The 15,130-nt window shown below is 49.5% G+C and overlaps 2 protein-coding genes across 5 annotated transcripts; one reads left to right on the top strand and one right to left on the bottom strand.

Moving 5' to 3' along the window:
• The first annotated feature begins 709 nt into the window (after positions 1-709).
• fastk (Fas-activated serine/threonine kinase) lies at positions 710-7,361 on the top strand. Of its 2 annotated transcripts, none has more exons than XM_068340343.1 (11): positions 710-903; positions 2,203-3,090; positions 3,494-3,815; positions 3,892-4,079; positions 4,163-4,311; positions 4,381-4,597; positions 5,035-5,194; positions 5,284-5,375; positions 5,461-6,145; positions 6,220-6,334; positions 6,541-7,360. In XM_068340343.1, exons 2-11 carry the CDS (start codon positions 2,244-2,246, stop codon positions 6,625-6,627), a joined length of 2,862 nt encoding a protein of 953 aa, XP_068196444.1. In that variant the 5' UTR covers positions 710-903; positions 2,203-2,243; the 3' UTR covers positions 6,628-7,360. The 2 variants fall into 2 exon arrangements, with proteins under 2 accessions (XP_068196444.1, XP_068196445.1); XM_068340344.1 differs by having other exon boundaries at positions 764-800; positions 6,541-7,361.
• Positions 7,362-7,463: 102 nt separating this feature from the next.
• ubtfl (upstream binding transcription factor, like) lies at positions 7,464-14,245 on the bottom strand. 3 transcript variants are annotated; one of them, XM_068340346.1, is made up of 20 exons: positions 14,080-14,245; positions 12,322-12,420; positions 12,051-12,226; positions 11,884-11,967; positions 11,645-11,800; positions 11,384-11,448; positions 11,093-11,213; positions 10,912-11,022; positions 10,696-10,823; positions 10,462-10,603; positions 10,329-10,370; positions 10,107-10,220; positions 9,858-10,016; positions 9,658-9,768; positions 9,360-9,445; positions 9,092-9,281; positions 8,643-8,690; positions 8,279-8,416; positions 8,070-8,177; positions 7,464-7,946 (listed from the first exon to the last, which is right to left on the bottom strand). In XM_068340346.1, the coding sequence occupies exons 2-20, from the start codon at positions 12,377-12,379 to the stop codon at positions 7,881-7,883; spliced, it is 2,103 nt and encodes a 700-aa protein (XP_068196447.1). In that variant the 5' UTR covers positions 12,380-12,420; positions 14,080-14,245; the 3' UTR covers positions 7,464-7,880. The 3 variants fall into 3 exon arrangements, with proteins under 3 accessions (XP_068196447.1, XP_068196446.1, XP_068196448.1); XM_068340345.1 differs by having other exon boundaries at positions 9,640-9,768; positions 14,080-14,244; XM_068340347.1 differs by lacking the exon at positions 14,080-14,245 and adding an exon at positions 13,531-13,551 and having other exon boundaries at positions 8,070-8,174; positions 9,640-9,768.
• Between the last annotated feature and the right edge of the window lie 885 nt (positions 14,246-15,130).

Raw genomic sequence — 15,130 nt, 5'->3', positions numbered from 1 at the left:
GCTCTTTAGGGGCCCCCTGGGCCCCAGCCTCGTGAACGTGCACGAGCGAGCACGAGGATTGCACAGGGGAGAGGAGAAAGAAACACTTTCAATCAAGTCAAGGAAAGCTGCTTAGATGTGAAGAAACGCCCCCATGTGGCGGTAAGGAAGTACTGCAACGGCCCAAAGAATTTCGACTGTATCCGAACTCTAATTAAAAGAATCGATGCTTGACAAATTCGACCAGAAAATAAAAGAAGAAGAAGAGAACAGGATGAAAGGGGGACAGTGTTTGATTCTTCATTTCACCAGAGGGTGTTTATAAGGAAGGACACAGAATATAATTAAATTACATGTTGTCAACTATGCACCAAAAGTAGGCAGTTGTGTTGTTTTCTTATTTTGAAAACCAAAAAAGTTATTTATGAACATGCCTCTTTTTGATAGAAGTATATTAAAATGATTTTCTATTCATTCATTGCTGCTGTCATATTTGACTAACTTTACCCTGTTTTATCCTCCAATCAATCATATTTATTATTCCACATAGAGCTGTAAAACTAACACCAGACAATCCGAGATTAAAACAGGTGTTCATGTGAGCGACACAAAACACAAACAATAAATAAATTTATAACCATAAAACACGTTTCATTGTTTATTTGCAACTTTTAAACAGCTTAAATTTTAATAAACACCTAATAAAACCATCACTTTTAGAGAGTGTAGTTAACACAGCGGCCGACAGGTGTCGCTGCTGAACCCATGTCTCCTGCAGTTGCATGCCGGGTAAAACGATGGCGTGTGCGGCTTGTGTGGAGGTATGTACCGGGCGGCTGACCGCTGGCTGTTTCGCCGTGGAACTCGCACCTTGGCCGGCCTTATGCATTTCGGTAGAAGCGGCCGTCGTCACTGAGGTTTAAGGTAAATGCTGTGTCGCTGTTAGCCTCCGGCTAGCCGGTTAATAACCGGGTTAACTACGCTGCTGTTAGCAGGAATATCACCGCTGCGGGTTAGCCTGATGCTAACAGGCTAACAGATCAGCTGTCGGCGCCACAGCTAGCATGTTTCACCCGAGTTTGGCTCGCTTAGCTCGGTTAGCCTCTGTTAGCCGCGTAGCATGTAGCCGGAGTTAGCTTCACTTTATAACCGAGTTGGGTCAGCAGCGTTAGCATCACGGCTCTCCGTGCGTCAGTCGGCTGGTTAGCAGGACTGACAGCCGTGGAAGAACCGCGACGGTGACTCGTCACGATTTGTGACGCCATCGTTTTGTTAAATGACGTGTCTGGTAGCGGGGACGCGGGGGTCAAGCGGCTAACCGGGCTAGCTGGGTGCTAACGTTAGCCAGCGGGGCCTCGGCTGAGGGGCAGCAGACAGGTGAGGACGAACAGGTGAACCTGTGTGTGTGTGTGTGTGTGTGTGTGTGTGTGTGTGTGTGTGTGTGTGTGTGTGTGTGTGTCCTTCAGGATGAATTGATAAGCCGATTGGAGATGGGATCATGTTGTATTGGATGTTTTTGTTTTTTATGGATCTGTATTGTGTTTAAGCAACTTAAAGTCAAAGTTAACTTTATTTAAAAAGCAGCGTGTGCAGAAGGACAAAAATCCTTTTTAAACATCCTGTCTCAACTGTATTCAATCCACAGACATTAAAATGGTTTGTTCCCCCCAAAATAACATTTAATACTATTTTATTATCTAATACGGTTTCAAAATTAATATCATACCTTGAATATCAGGCTTACTGTAAAAGAATCCCAAAGTTGTTGTTGTTGTTTGTTTTTTTTGTTTTTTTTGTTTGTTTGAACCTAAATCCATCAATGAGACCCAGAAATGAAGAAGGAATAAACTTTATTAATCCTGCTGAGGGGAAATTATTTACCGTTCACGGCGTCCACGTATGTTTGACATGCGTATGTCTGTACAGGTACCTGAAATAAACACACACACACATAAGGGGGCATAGGCATGTGTGTGTGTGTGTGTGTATATATATATATATATGTGTGTGTGTGTAACCTTAATACCCATAACACTAATATATGACAGAGCGATCAATAAAATTGTCTCTAATTGTACGTGTAGGAGATCTCTGGGGGGGTCTATCCTCTCTCTCCGTGTGCTTTAGACAACGTTATGTTAATTGTGCCCACATTTTTGCGCTCAGTGTTTGTTGTTGAACTATTTCTGAGACTTCTTCTTCTTCTTCTTCTTCTTCTCTTAGAGTGCCACGCTCTTCCCTCCAGGTGGCCTTGCTGTTGGACTATGCTGTGTTTGTCCACTGGGTGGCACCTCCTGAGCCGAGCTCCCGGCCCCCTCCACCCCGCTGCTCAGTCTGCTGCCATGTACGCCAACCGGCTCTACAGCACCGTGGGGGCAGGAAGAGGAGGTGGGGGAGTGGTTGGAGGAGGAGGAGGAGGTGTCAAACAGGGGCGAAGAGCAGGGCTGGCCATGCTTGAGGCGCCCCACCCTCCTCACCCTCACCTTCCCCACCACCCACACCCCGCCCAGCCTCTGCCCCCTTACACGCTCTACCAGGGCCGCCCGGATGCGCATCGAGAGGCGCATTTCCATCACCATCACCACCACCACTACCACCCTCATCCCCACCCACAGCCAGCCCACATGCCCCCGCCCCCACCCATACCGCTACACTACCAGCACCACGGCCACTTTAACACCTACGGCGGCGGGGGTCCAGCCGTGGCGGCCGCCGCCGCCTCCAGCAGCAAGAAGAAGACGTGGAACTTCATCCACGAGAAGATGAGCTACGACACGTTCTTCACCATGAAGCGTCTGATCGAGCGCTCGTGGAGCCCCCACGAGGTGCTGCGCTGGGTCACCCAGAACCCCTCCAAGATCTCCCACAACCACTACCCCGTGGCACTGCAGAAGATCGGACAACTGCTGCAGGCCATGCCGCGACGCGGGGGCGACGACGCCAACCCGGAGCCCGCGGCAGGAGGAGGAGGAGGAGGAGCCGAGGGCGTCGACAGATGTGAGATCCTGGAGAACCAGGACTTCAAGACGCTTTGCAACGCCATCGTCAAGGACTGCGCCAAATTCGACAACTTCAGCATCGTCAACTGCCTGTACGCCGTGGCGGCTCTCGGTGAGTCCGTCGTGATCAGAAAGCTGGAGATCAGGGGGGGTCATTACTTATTCAACTTACAAACATTACAGTTACACAGAAAAAATATTTGTTTCTCCGTTATAACATAAATCCTTTTAATTTGTCTGATCAATCAATGATCAAACTAAGTGAATAAAGAAAAATAACATCAAACACAAGTTAGAACATTAAATTTGCTCAAAACGTTTTTGTCCAAGTTAAAATGGGCTGAATTACTGCATTGTGGGAAATGTAGTTTTAATAAAAGCACACTTTTGACCTCATTTATTTCCAGACACTCTCGTGGGCCACATAGAATGATGTGGCGGGCCACATTTGGCCCCCCGGGGCCTTGAGTTTGACACATGTGGTCTGGAGGCTCAGGTCTGAAATGTCTCTTCAGGTCTTCCCAGTGACTCCAAGGTGGTCCAGGTGTTGGAAGCGGAATCCCAGTCCAGATTGAACCAGTTCAACCAGAAAGACGTCTCCATGGTGTTCAGCTCCAGCATGAAGCTCCACCCCAGCAGTCAGCACCCGCTGACCGAGGCCTGCCTGGCCGGCCTGGAGAAGAACCTGGAGAAAGAGCGCCACCCGCAGACGCTCTTCCTGCTGCTGTCGTACTACAGACTCAAGTGTCGCTCGCTGCAGATGCAGGAATCCGCCTCCGGAGGCACCAACAGCAACAACAACCCAATCCCGAACCCCGAGCAACTACTGGCCAGCAGGTGAGGAAGTGTTACCCACCATGAGACGTTCTCGGTAGGAAAGACGCCCGTCTCCATCTTTCGTTGCGCCTTTCAGGAAGATCCTGCGTCTGGTCAAACACACCCTGGCGAGTGTCAAAGGTTTCCGCGACCAGGAGATGGTGCTGTTGGACGAGATGCTGGCGGCGTGCGCTCGCGAGGCGAGCAACAAGAGTTTGGAGTTGATCTTCAGCTCGCAGCTCTTCTACCAGAACAGACAGGAGAGGTTCATCAGCAGCCTGGCAGGTAAAGTCCTGTGTCGGTCGGTCGGTTAAACCCAACCGGACGCTTCAGGATATCGAACGTGTGACCTCTCGCTCTCAACGTAGAGGAGTTGCCAAAGAAGGTGGACAGCATCACGCCGTACACCATGTCTCTGATCGCCAAATACATCGCCCGACATCGGCTGAGAGAGGTCCAGCTGCTCGACACTATCGCAGACTTCCTGGTGAAGAAGTTGGAGCACCTGGACAGTAAGGTGAGGGCCGGACGGCTGGTTTCCCGTCCTGCTGGCGTTCAGAAACTCATGGGGTGTTTTCATCCTCAGGTGATCCAGAAGCTGATCTTCCCGTTCAGCAGGATGAACTACCGGCCGTCCAACGAGCAGCAGTTCTTCTCCCGGTTGGAGGAGGTGTTGGAGCTGAAGGCGCTCAGCTCGCCGCTCGCCACCGTCAACATCGTCATGTCCCTGTTCCAGCTGGGACACTTCCCGGGGCAGGTGCTGCCCCGCGTCTTCTCCTCCGCGTTCATCAGCAACGTCATCAGTAAGCCGTAGCTTTTATGTTATTTACGGTAATCCCTCGCTTGTTCACGCTTTACCACATCGCAGATTTTTTTAGTAGGTAGTCACGTGATACCGTACGCACATTCTGTTGGCTGACATCATCCGTGTGTTATCAAAGAAACACTTTTCGTTAATACAAAAGGTAATACTGATAGAAAGTGGTTTAATATCAGTATGGGGAGGGTTGGTAAACGTTGAAATTACCGTAATGAATATAATAAATAATTTGTCGATGTATCGCGGAATTTAGTTTTTCTGGTTTTTGCTCTTTTTTTGTGCTCCAATCTTGATTTACGTGCTTTTTTTAATTGCCCCTTGGGGACAAATGAAGTTTGAGTTGGACTCGAGTCCGACCAGATGTTAGAAGGTAAGTTTTCACACGACACGATTAACAATCCGGTGTTTTAATCCCGACAGGTAGTCCCTACGGCGTCATCGTGCGCCGGTACCTCTCTCTGCTGGACGTCGCCGTGGAGCTGGAGTGTCGGGATTATACCGGACCCAGACTGCTGGACACCCACAAGGTGGTGATGTTTGACCACATCCTGACTGCAGATGAAGTCAACCGCAAGTACAGGTGCCTCACCGACACCCCCCCCAACCGCCACCAACCCCCACTGCGAAAGCAGGATGTCTGCGGTTCTGATAGGTTCTGTTCCCTCTCAGTTACAAAGGTCTGGTGGGTGAAGCGCTGAGGCAGCTGGTTGGAGAACAGAACTACAAACAGGATGAGATTCTCCCCCCAGGATACTTCACAGGTACCACAGTTCTCCACACTCACATTGGAGCCCCCCCCCCCCCCCCCAGAATATCCGTTCCACGCTTTCCTCTGTTCCGCTCCAGACTTCGTGTTGTGGATGGACGGCACCGGTCGGGTTCTACCCATCAGGAACGGCGCCGGCCTGGCTTTCAGCATCCTTCCTCCGTCCTGCGTTGCCATGGCGTCCAAACCGGACGACGATGCGGTTGCCGCGGTGACTTCGGAGTTCCAGAATTTCTCTCCCTTTGTCGCGCTGGAGGAGGCCACAGAGCAGCCGTGTCAGGTGGATGAGGCCATCAGGGGGCCCATGGAGCCACACTCCTTCTTGCCCCACCACATTCTCAACACGTCAGAGGCCACTGGAGCGGCCCTGAGGCCCCCCGGGACTAAAGGTGCCCCCTTGGACTACAGACCATACTACATCCAAACAGCTGAGTACTACTCCAGTTTGGCGAAGGAGCACTCTCTGGAGAGCCAGGACAGCTCCACACTCAGCAGCCCCCCCTCCGACAGCCTGGCTCAAGGGGGGGCCAAGGGACCCGCAGGGGCCGCAGCCCCGGACTCGCTTTTCCAGTTCTCCATCGGAAAAATCCTAGAAGACGAGGGTCAGACGGGAGGCCGGGGGGGGGCAGACCGTGGGTTCTACCCGGGCGTGGAGTACGCCGAAGGCTCCGGGGCCGACAGAGAAGCCCCGTCGCCGCCACAGCTCCACCCCCCCAGCAGGCCCGAAGCAGAGGGCGCCCCAACGGACCAGAGGCAGATCAGGAGGTGAGTCTCACGCCGTCGTGGAGCAACCGAAACCCCCCCCCCCGGGTGGTTAAACCCCCGTCTTGTCTCCGTAGGGTCATCATGTCCGTCAACGATAAGTGGCATTACTGCCACAACTGCGAGGTCCTGGTGGGGTCGCGCGCCATGAGGGACCGACACCTGAGGCTTCTGGGATACATCATCCTGCAGGTGAGCTTCTACCCCCGTCGGCTCTTTAGGACTGGGTCTGGGCTGAACTGTTTAACACACAGCCTGTCCTGGTTACACATTGAGTGTGTGTGTGTGTGTGTGTGTGTGTGTGTGTGTGTGTGTGTGTGTGTGTGTGTGTGTGTGTGTGTGTGTGTGTGTGTGTGTGTGTGTAAGCTAAGCTAACGTTGCGTTTCCTGCCGTTCCAGCTGCCGTACCACGACCTGGAGAAGCTGAACGGCATCGAGGAGGTGAAGCAGTACCTGCACAAAAAGCTGCTGGACGTCCCGCTATGACGCCCCGTGCGTGTGTAGTATGTGTGTGTGTGTGTGCGTACGCCTGCGTGTGTGTGTGTGTGTGTTATTTTGTATTCTGGGGTTGGGGGCAAGGGGGGCGGAGCAACAAGGTGTGGTTAAACATCTGGTTGAGGTAGATTTTATGTCACCAATCAGCTGCTTGTGTCCATAATTATTATTCAGCCAATCATGCCTCGTCATTATCATCCGTAGTTTAATTGATTATCATTTTATAAATGAGTGACCGGTTTTAATGAGACCCCAACAGATGAATGACGGTGGGGGTGGGGGTGGGGGTGTCGTAGCTGTACGCCTTCAGGCGTAGCTCAACTCCCGTCAGATTGTGTATTTATTTAAAGGAGCTCGACCAATCAGGTGACAGGATGTCCGGATCAGTGTGTAAAGGTGGATCGTAAAGTTTAATTTCAAAATGTTTGTCCTCAGATGCCCCACCAGAGCAGGGGGGGGGGGGGCTTTTCATAATTCTGACGATGCATGTTTGGGTTTCATAAAGCCAGACAACGGACTTGTGCTTTGGTGAGGCGCAGGGGCTGATGGGTACTGTAGTTCGGATGCTGTCTTGTGTGGGGGGAGCAAAAGGAGGAGGGACTGTTGCCACGGCGATGGTTAGAAGCCTGTTTATATAATATAAATATATTAATTCAAATGTCTATAAAACCTGAAACCGAACTCAACTTGTCTGGAGTTTCTTTTATAAGTATTTAAATATGAAAACAGGTGAAATAAGAGGTAAATTAATTCTATAATGTCTTATTTTTAACATTGTGTGACGAATCAGGACATTTAATTACAAATACAATGAAGTAACACCAGAAAATGAGAAAAAGTGCATTTATTTGTTAAATTTCTCCGGCAGGCGGCCCATTGGAGGCTGAATGTTGCCCCCCCTCCCCTCGCGGAAAACAACAAAGGGGTCTCCTCCGGCCCGTCGGACTCTGTACAAACCCCGCCCACCATCGCTGGAAAGAAAAAAAAAGAAAACCCGAACACGGTTGACCTGTCTGCCCGTCTAAAAGTCCGTCAGATAAAAACCATCGAACACTCCATAAAAAACAAACACACAAGTAACAAAACCCTTTTAGACTCCGCCCCTTTACGCAGAGGAGGGAGGAGCCATCGCAACTGAACTATGACATCGCCGCTTCCAATTTGGCCTGCCGGGTTGATTATTACATGAGGAGGCGTGGCCTGCACAGCCTGTCCTCTCCAGTGAGGTTGGAGGGGGGGCGGAGCTAGTCCGAATCTGAGTCACTGGATTCCTCAGAGGAGCTTTGATCTTCGTCCTCATCATCATCGTTCTAAGAAATGGACAAAAAACCGGAAGTGACTTTAAAAAGTTGAATCCAACTGTCATTTTTGAGAAACGGTAGTTTTGAGAAATTATTTTAATTTTCATTTGACCAAAAAATATTTTTTTTCACCTCGTCGTCATCATCGCTGTCCGACGATGCTGACGTCTCGTCGTCTTCGTCGGAGTCGGACGAGTCGCTTTTCTCTTCCTCCTCATCGGAGTCGGACATATCCTGCTGCTGGACAGAGAAAGGGACGGAATGTTTCAACAGAAGCCTGACAGACGGCACCCAGGGTTTTTTAACATTTCGTTTACGATCAGTCGTTGTGGACTTCTTACTTTTGCTCGGTACGCCATGGCCCTCTTCGCCACGCCGACCGTCTGCGTCGTGGCTCGTGAACTCGCCGCCTTTCCCTTCGCCGTCACGCGAACTTTAGCTCCAGGACTGCTGCGAACTTTAGTAGTGCTGCGGCGTTTCTTATGGAAGATGTTGAAAAAACAAAAAACGTTAGCAAGTAGCCTCTTAGCTTAATTCTACACAATGTTAAGCTAGCTAAACGTCCTATATCAGGTTAGTGGTGGTTTAATCACGCTAATGACTTTTTTTTTATTTTAGAAAAACATTGATCGATGGAAAATATTTGAGTAAAGAGAAAAAATAAAATAGAAAAAAAAAACCGGAACAATTTTCTCGTGAACTCACCTGCGAGGAGAACTCCTTGTAGACGGCTCGATCCTGAGGAGACAAAGACTGGAGACGGAAGAAGAATAAGAACGCTGGAACATTAAGTTTAACATTTCCCTTTTTAAAAAAAAAAAATTTTTTTCAAACTCCACTTTGGTCATTTTTTCCACGATAAATACACAAAAAAGTCCTGCCACATATCCTCGGAAAATACACCTTATATTTTTTCATATAAAACGTTTTTTTCCCCCACATATAAGGCGCACTGGACTATAAGGCGCACTGTCGGTTTTTGATAAAACTAAAGGCTTTTCGGTGCGCCTTAAAGTGCAGAAAATGTATTTAAATACAGTTCAATAATCTAGCTTCCGTGAAATAAAAACAAACTTTTTTCCCAAGACATCACCGCTTAACTCTTTCCTGTAAAACGACTTTGCTGAACTTTTTCCCCGTCGGATTCTGCTCACCTTGACCCAGGCCTCCAGCTCCGCCTTGTACTCCACCTGCTGCTCCTCCACCAGCTTCTTGTACTTCTCTTTCTGGTTCTGGCTCAGTTTGTGCCACCTCTTCCCGATCTCCACCATCCGCTCCTTCAGGCTGAAGTGATTCAGCTCGCCATTGGTCAGCAGCTCCTGGGAGAACATCTGATACCCGCTCCTATTGGACGGAACAGTCGGCGTTTAGAGTCCGAACCGAAGCGTTTGACGGATGCTTCTCTCGATTCATCCAACTCACACTGGCGGTTTCTTTGGTTCTCCGTCAAACTTGGGTTTCCTCTGACTCTGACCCGCTGCTGGAGTCCTCATCTCCAACAGCTCCCTCTACAGGACAGTCAGCGTCAATACAACACAGAAGGCAAACAAGACCTGTCAAATTTACACTCGTGTCACAAACAGTGTATTCTTATATGGAATCGAATGAATGAATGAATGAATAAATGAATGAATGAACAGTTTCTGGGTGTGGCCTAAGTGGGTGATGGGTGGAGTCGGGAAAGAGGGCGTGGTTCACTGACCACAGACTGGTACTGAACCTCGTAACGCTTCTGGTCTTCTGCCGCCTTCTTGATCCACGGGATCTTTTCTTTCTTCTCCATCGACTTCCAGGCCGCCTCCATTCCCGCCTGGGCCTTCCTGCGATCGCTCTGCAGAGCAGGTCACATGACCGACAGCGTGTTAGCGGGGCGGGAATAATACTGGATCAAACAGACCGGCACGTGTGAACGCAGCTCACTCTGTATTTTGCCAGGTAGTCTCCGATCACGCTGTGCTGCCACATCTCCTCGGCCGTTTTGGGCGTCTCTGGGAGTTTTGCCGTCTTCTTTCCCTCCCGTCGCTCCTTTGGCAGGTTGCTAGGCACCCACGGCTCTGGCTCCGCCTCCCGACTTGGTTCCTGAAATTAAAAAAACAATTAGTTTTGGATATTTTTAACCAAAAATCACAGACATAGCTAGAAGCGAAAATCCTAACAAAACTGTCACACCTTCACAGTTGGAGATCTGGCTCTGTGTGGGCTTGCGGCCACGCCCCCTCCCAGTTTGGCCCCTCCCAGTTTTTCCTCAGACATGACCCGGTCTCGTTCTTCCTCTGGCAGACTCTGGGAAATAATATAATACTATCAAGTACAGTCAATGTGTGTTTGTGTGTGTGTGTGTGTGTGTGTGTGTGTGTGTGTGTGTGTGTGTGTGTGTGTGATTGGACGCACCTCAAGAAACCTCTGCAGGTCGACGTCATACTGCTTCTTTCTCTGTCGGAACAAAAAAAAAGACACAGGATGACGACAAGGAGCAGATTTGATGGGCGGAACAGGGGCGTCTCCGGTTGATGACATCACCGACCTGCTCGCAGCGCTTCTGAAACATGTCCTTCTCCTTCTGCGTCATCATCTTCCACTGCTTGCTGCAGAGCACCATCCGCTCCGTGCTGGGGACGTCCTTCATGTTCACCATCAGCTCCGCGCAGTACAGCGAGTAGCCGTTGCTGGACGAAACAAAGAAACACGTTAGCCGTGTAACCATGTGGGTGTGTGTTATCGTGTCTGTGTGTGTGTGTGTGTGTGTTTTAAAACTCACGGCGGTGGTTTAGTCGGCCGTCCGTCGAACTTGTCCTTCAGTTGTCTCTCGGCTTTGGTGAGGACCGACCGGACGTGATCGTCGGAGTTCACGTCTGGGTGAGCCTCATGGTACGCTCTCATGTTGCCCTACACACACACACACACACACACACACACTGAGTCTTGCTGATCGTCGTCTACATCCTGGACCCCCACCTTCCTGATGTTCCGGTACCTCGTAGTCCTTCTGGAGCTCCAGGGCTTTGCTGATCCACTTCAGTCTCCTCTTGTCGGACAGCTGGGACCACTGCCTCCTCAAGGCCTCCTTCAGCTCCTTCTGACTCACCTGGAAACAACAGGTGAGTCAGCATGAGTGTGTGAGTTTGTGTGTGTGTGTGTGTGTGTGTGTGTCGTACCTCCGGGTGGAGCTTCATGTAGGCCTTCTTCTCGTGGTTGTACCATAGCTGCTGGGGTGTCTTGGGTTTCTCCGGCAGGTCGGACTTCTTCCTCTCCTCGATCAGCTCAGGATGATCCTCCCTGCAGGTCAGCTTTGACGTAAGCCATGCTGAACGCTAGCCGCTCTAGCTAAGCGCTAACGCTAGCCGCTAACACCAGCTGCTATATGCTAACAGCACGCACAAGCATGCTCAATTTAAACTGCGTTGAAAGTCAGGAGCAGGTATGAAGCTGAAGCTCGTCGGACTTACTTGAATCTCGCCATGTTCTTCTCAAACTCCTCCTTCTCTCGTTGAAACTCTGTGATGTATTTTTGCTGCATAAATTAAATATATTTAATATTTAAAACTCTGCATTTAAAGAAACAGACGATCACAAACGGTTTCTCCTAAATCTTGTTTCAATTTCTCTGAATCAAACGTTAAAATCTCTTGCTCTACGGCTTGACGCCGGTCGGCCGTCAGCTGACGTGCGTACGGCCAATCAGCAGGCGGCGTGTGTGCGAGCCAAACCTTTTTCTTCTCCGGTAGCTCCTTGTACTTCTTGGACAGGATCTTGGTCAGGTCCAGGTTGCTCATCTCCGGGTGGATTTTGGCGTATTTGGCACGTTTTTCCATGAAGAATCGGAAATACGGAGTCAAAGGTTTCTTGGGGAAATCCGGGTGGGTCTGGAGAAGGAGAGGCAGAGGAGTTGGGGTCAAAGGTCACACTCAAGGACAGCTCAGGGTCAACAGATTCTGGGTGTTCTCACCTTCAGTTTCTTGCCCTTGTAGGGATTCTTCACCAGCTCCATGGCGTCGATGATGAGCTCCGACATCGTTCTGTACTTACGAACCTGAAGCAAAGAAAACGTAGACCTAAGTAAACCCGTAGACGTAAACCAGTCACCGCCCCCCCACCCACGATGGTGACTCATACCTCGGTGGAGACTTTCTGCCACTTCTGGCGACACATGTCTCCGGTGAAGCTGCCGAAACAAACTTTCTCCCAGTCGAAGTGCGACTCGGTGGTTTTGTACTTCATGCCGTCTCCGTCTGGCAGCAGACTGCGAATCCGCTCCAACAGAGTCAGGCAGTCCTCTTTGCTCCAGTCATCTGTCAAACACACACACACACACAGATAGACGTGAAGGGTGTGTTTGCTCTGTAGCGGTTCAACCCAACGTGACACACAGATTCATGGCGGTTACCTGGCTCGCTCTTGACCCTGGCGGCCTGACCTCTGGAGACGCTGCTGCTGCCGTTCATCCTGCAGCAGCTGACGAAGAAGACGCCACCCCCTCCCTCCTCTGGAGACACACACACACACGTTAATAAGAAGCCAACATTTGCGATCCATACGTTAAGTAAGTAAACTTTAAGCTCAAACACCACATTCTGGCTCCTCGCCAGACCCCCAGCTCTGACATGTGGCCTTGTCGGGTTGGAGAATCTCTGATGTTTATTATCTAGTGAGGCTGGGGGTGGGGGGTGTCCGACTGTCACGTCTCATTTCCGGAGCTTATATGGAATTCTAATCCATACATTTTTCACGAAACTTTTAATAAAAAACAACCACAACACAGCATGTACTGAAGCAGAGTCGTAAAACATTGACATTGGTGTCGACTGCGTTGGAACGCCTTGCATTGAGGGTTTCCGGGGCGTAACTCAAAAAAACGTTTTAATGTTTTTTCATATATTTGCATCTTTCTGCTCCACATTTTATAAAACTTATATTTTGGCACAGAAAAAAAAAAGCCTCCTGGTTTCCAGGCCTGTCCTTCCCCTGACCCACCAATGGTAATCTGTCCCCGGTTGGGACGTCGCTGCGTCCCGTTCACAAGGTCAAGTTGAGCTTCAGAGAAGATTAAGAGTTTGTATCTGTGATGTTTTAATGTCAATATTTAAATGGGACCTCTGTAAAGTGATAAAGGGTGTTTACAAACACTGTTCAGTGGTTTTAAAGTGGTTTTTCATAGCTGCTACAGGTCAGTTAGAGGGCAGACTGGAGTCTACCGAAGGGCTACACCAAAGTACATTTTAAAAAGTACTAATTTAAAAAAAAACATGTGTCGACGTTAATTGTCGGCTACCATAAAACTGATTCATCTGTCTTTAAGAGCCACTCTTTAATTCGGCTTGAACTCTAATACATCTTGAAGCTATTTTAATGTTAAAAAAAAACGACAAATGTCTCTCCCAAAATAAAGCGCTGAGGGCGGTAGAGAGCTGCTCGGTCCACGCAACAGTTTGTTAAAATCAAGTCCTACTTCGTTTGGGTTTACGTGTCCAACTCAACAAAACAAGATTAATCTTGTCCTTTTTTGACAAATATCTACTGTTTTGTAGTGTCTGGATTTCTAAACGGCGTCTGGAGCCGGGGTGTGTGTGTGTGTGTGTGTTTTTACGGATGTCACCTTCTCGCGGTCGCAAGAGTGAAAGCGGCGGGCCGCCAGGCTCCAGCTGCCCCGGTAATGGCGTCCGTCCTCCGGCAGGAGTCACCACGTAGCTTCCGCTGGCACGCAAATGGGCTACTCGAGACTCAAGCTAACGATCACCTTTTTTGGTTATTGGTTAAACGTGTTAAAACCGTGGTTGCAATAATTAAAGATAATTAAAAAAATGTGATGAGCATTAAATGTTGTTTTTAACACCAACCAGCGGCTCAGTTTGACACGTGCATGAGATAATCGCTTCAATTAGCAAAACTGCTAAAAATTGTAAAAAAAAATTCGTCGACACATCTGTCGTTTGTTCATTATTTTAAAAAGGTGAAAATATTCGTCCGATATAAATGATTTCACTGCTAAACGGCTAAATTTGAGGATTTCTGTGCAGAGCGGGCTGGATGATTGCTGCTGCCCCAGAAGCCTTCACTGCGAAGCCGCCATGAATGTTCTGGCGACTCGGGGACAAACGACTATAAAAACACAAAAATCTGCTTAAAATCACAACTAACTACTTACCGTTATGTTCGGACACAAACCCGGGTTACTAGTGCACACCGCTGTGGTCGTTTGGGTTATTTCTAGACTTTCAAAGTGTGTGTTTTTCAGCCTTAAACCCCGGGGAGTCAGGTCGAAACGAATCCGACAAAAGGAGCGTCTAGTCCGGTATGAAACTCCGCCCAGCGCCGCAGGGGGAGGAACTCCGGGGGAAAACATGAGGACAAAGGCGGAGGATGAAACCAGAGACAGCAGCTTAAAAACACCAGCCAAACCCGCTTAAAATCAATTTAAATGTACAATCATTCTTTTATTTAATGATTTTTACACAAACATCCAGTCAGCATTTGTGACGGCGGCAGCGTCTGTTTCTGTTGATCTACCCTCTTGACTTAAACCTGGTCCGGGTCCAGATGCTGAACCGGCGGGGAGGCAGAGGACTGGGGTCCGGGGACAAGCCGGCCAGTCGTCGACACAGATGCAGACGCGGAGGAGAAGGTCTGTCCGGCCTCATCCGGGCTCCGAAAGGAAGAAGAAAAGTACCGGGAAAGTCATCAGGTCTCCCCCGCTGTCCGAGTCTCCCTCGTCGGCCTGCCGCGGTGCGACTCACCGGCTCCGAGGCGGCAGGAGCCCGGATCCACTTGACATCCTGCGCGATGAGAACGCGCCGATAGTCGGTCAGAGCTCCCCCGACCTGCCGGTCCCCTCCCACGCAGAACTGCGTGGCGAGAGGACGGTCACTGATTTTAACACACCCATCTGTCTCATACACCTGTACTCCTCCGGCGTGACGCTCCACAGGTGTGTGTGTGTGTGTGTTTGTGGAGGGAGGGGTGATGACAGCTCAACCAGTTTTATTCTAATAAAAATGCGGTTTAAGAAATGTCATTTTCAACAATCACCATTGATTTCATCCTTTATGAACTTTGTCCCATATTAGTTGATAGGACCTTTAATGTCTTTCCGCCTCACTACCGCCTCCTGCTGGCCGGGATGATCACCATCAACTATTCAAATCCCCTGGAAAAACATTAGCCAGTTTTAAAAATATATTTCTGTATCAGTGTTTTTC

The sequence above is a fragment of the Antennarius striatus genome, chromosome 18 (assembly GCF_040054535.1).
Source record: "Antennarius striatus isolate MH-2024 chromosome 18, ASM4005453v1, whole genome shotgun sequence".
In the NCBI taxonomy this organism is placed as follows: Eukaryota; Metazoa; Chordata; class Actinopteri; order Lophiiformes; family Antennariidae; genus Antennarius; species Antennarius striatus.
This window is presented reverse-complemented; position numbering and strand designations above follow the sequence as displayed.

Excerpts from the sequence above, each read along its gene's own strand:
- fastk (XM_068340344.1), top strand. The coding sequence starts at position 2,244 with ATGCTGTGTTTGTCCACTGGGTGGCACCTCCTGAGCCGAGCTCCCGGC. Across the intron at positions 4,080-4,162 it reads GTTCATCAGCAGCCTGGCAG|AGGAGTTGCCAAAGAAGGTG; the intron begins GTAAAGTCCTGT and ends CTCTCAACGTAG. Across the intron at positions 4,598-5,034 it reads GTTCATCAGCAACGTCATCA|GTAGTCCCTACGGCGTCATC; the intron begins GTAAGCCGTAGC and ends TAATCCCGACAG.
- ubtfl (XM_068340345.1), bottom strand. The coding sequence starts at position 12,379 with ATGAACGGCAGCAGCAGCGTCTCCAGAGGTCAGGCCGCCAGGGTCAAG. Across the intron at positions 10,604-10,695 it reads CGGCCGACTAAACCACCGCC|CAACGGCTACTCGCTGTACT; the intron begins GTGAGTTTTAAA and ends TGTTTCGTCCAG. Across the intron at positions 9,446-9,639 it reads AGGTTCAGTACCAGTCTGTG|AGGGAGCTGTTGGAGATGAG; the intron begins GTCAGTGAACCA and ends ACTGTCCTGTAG.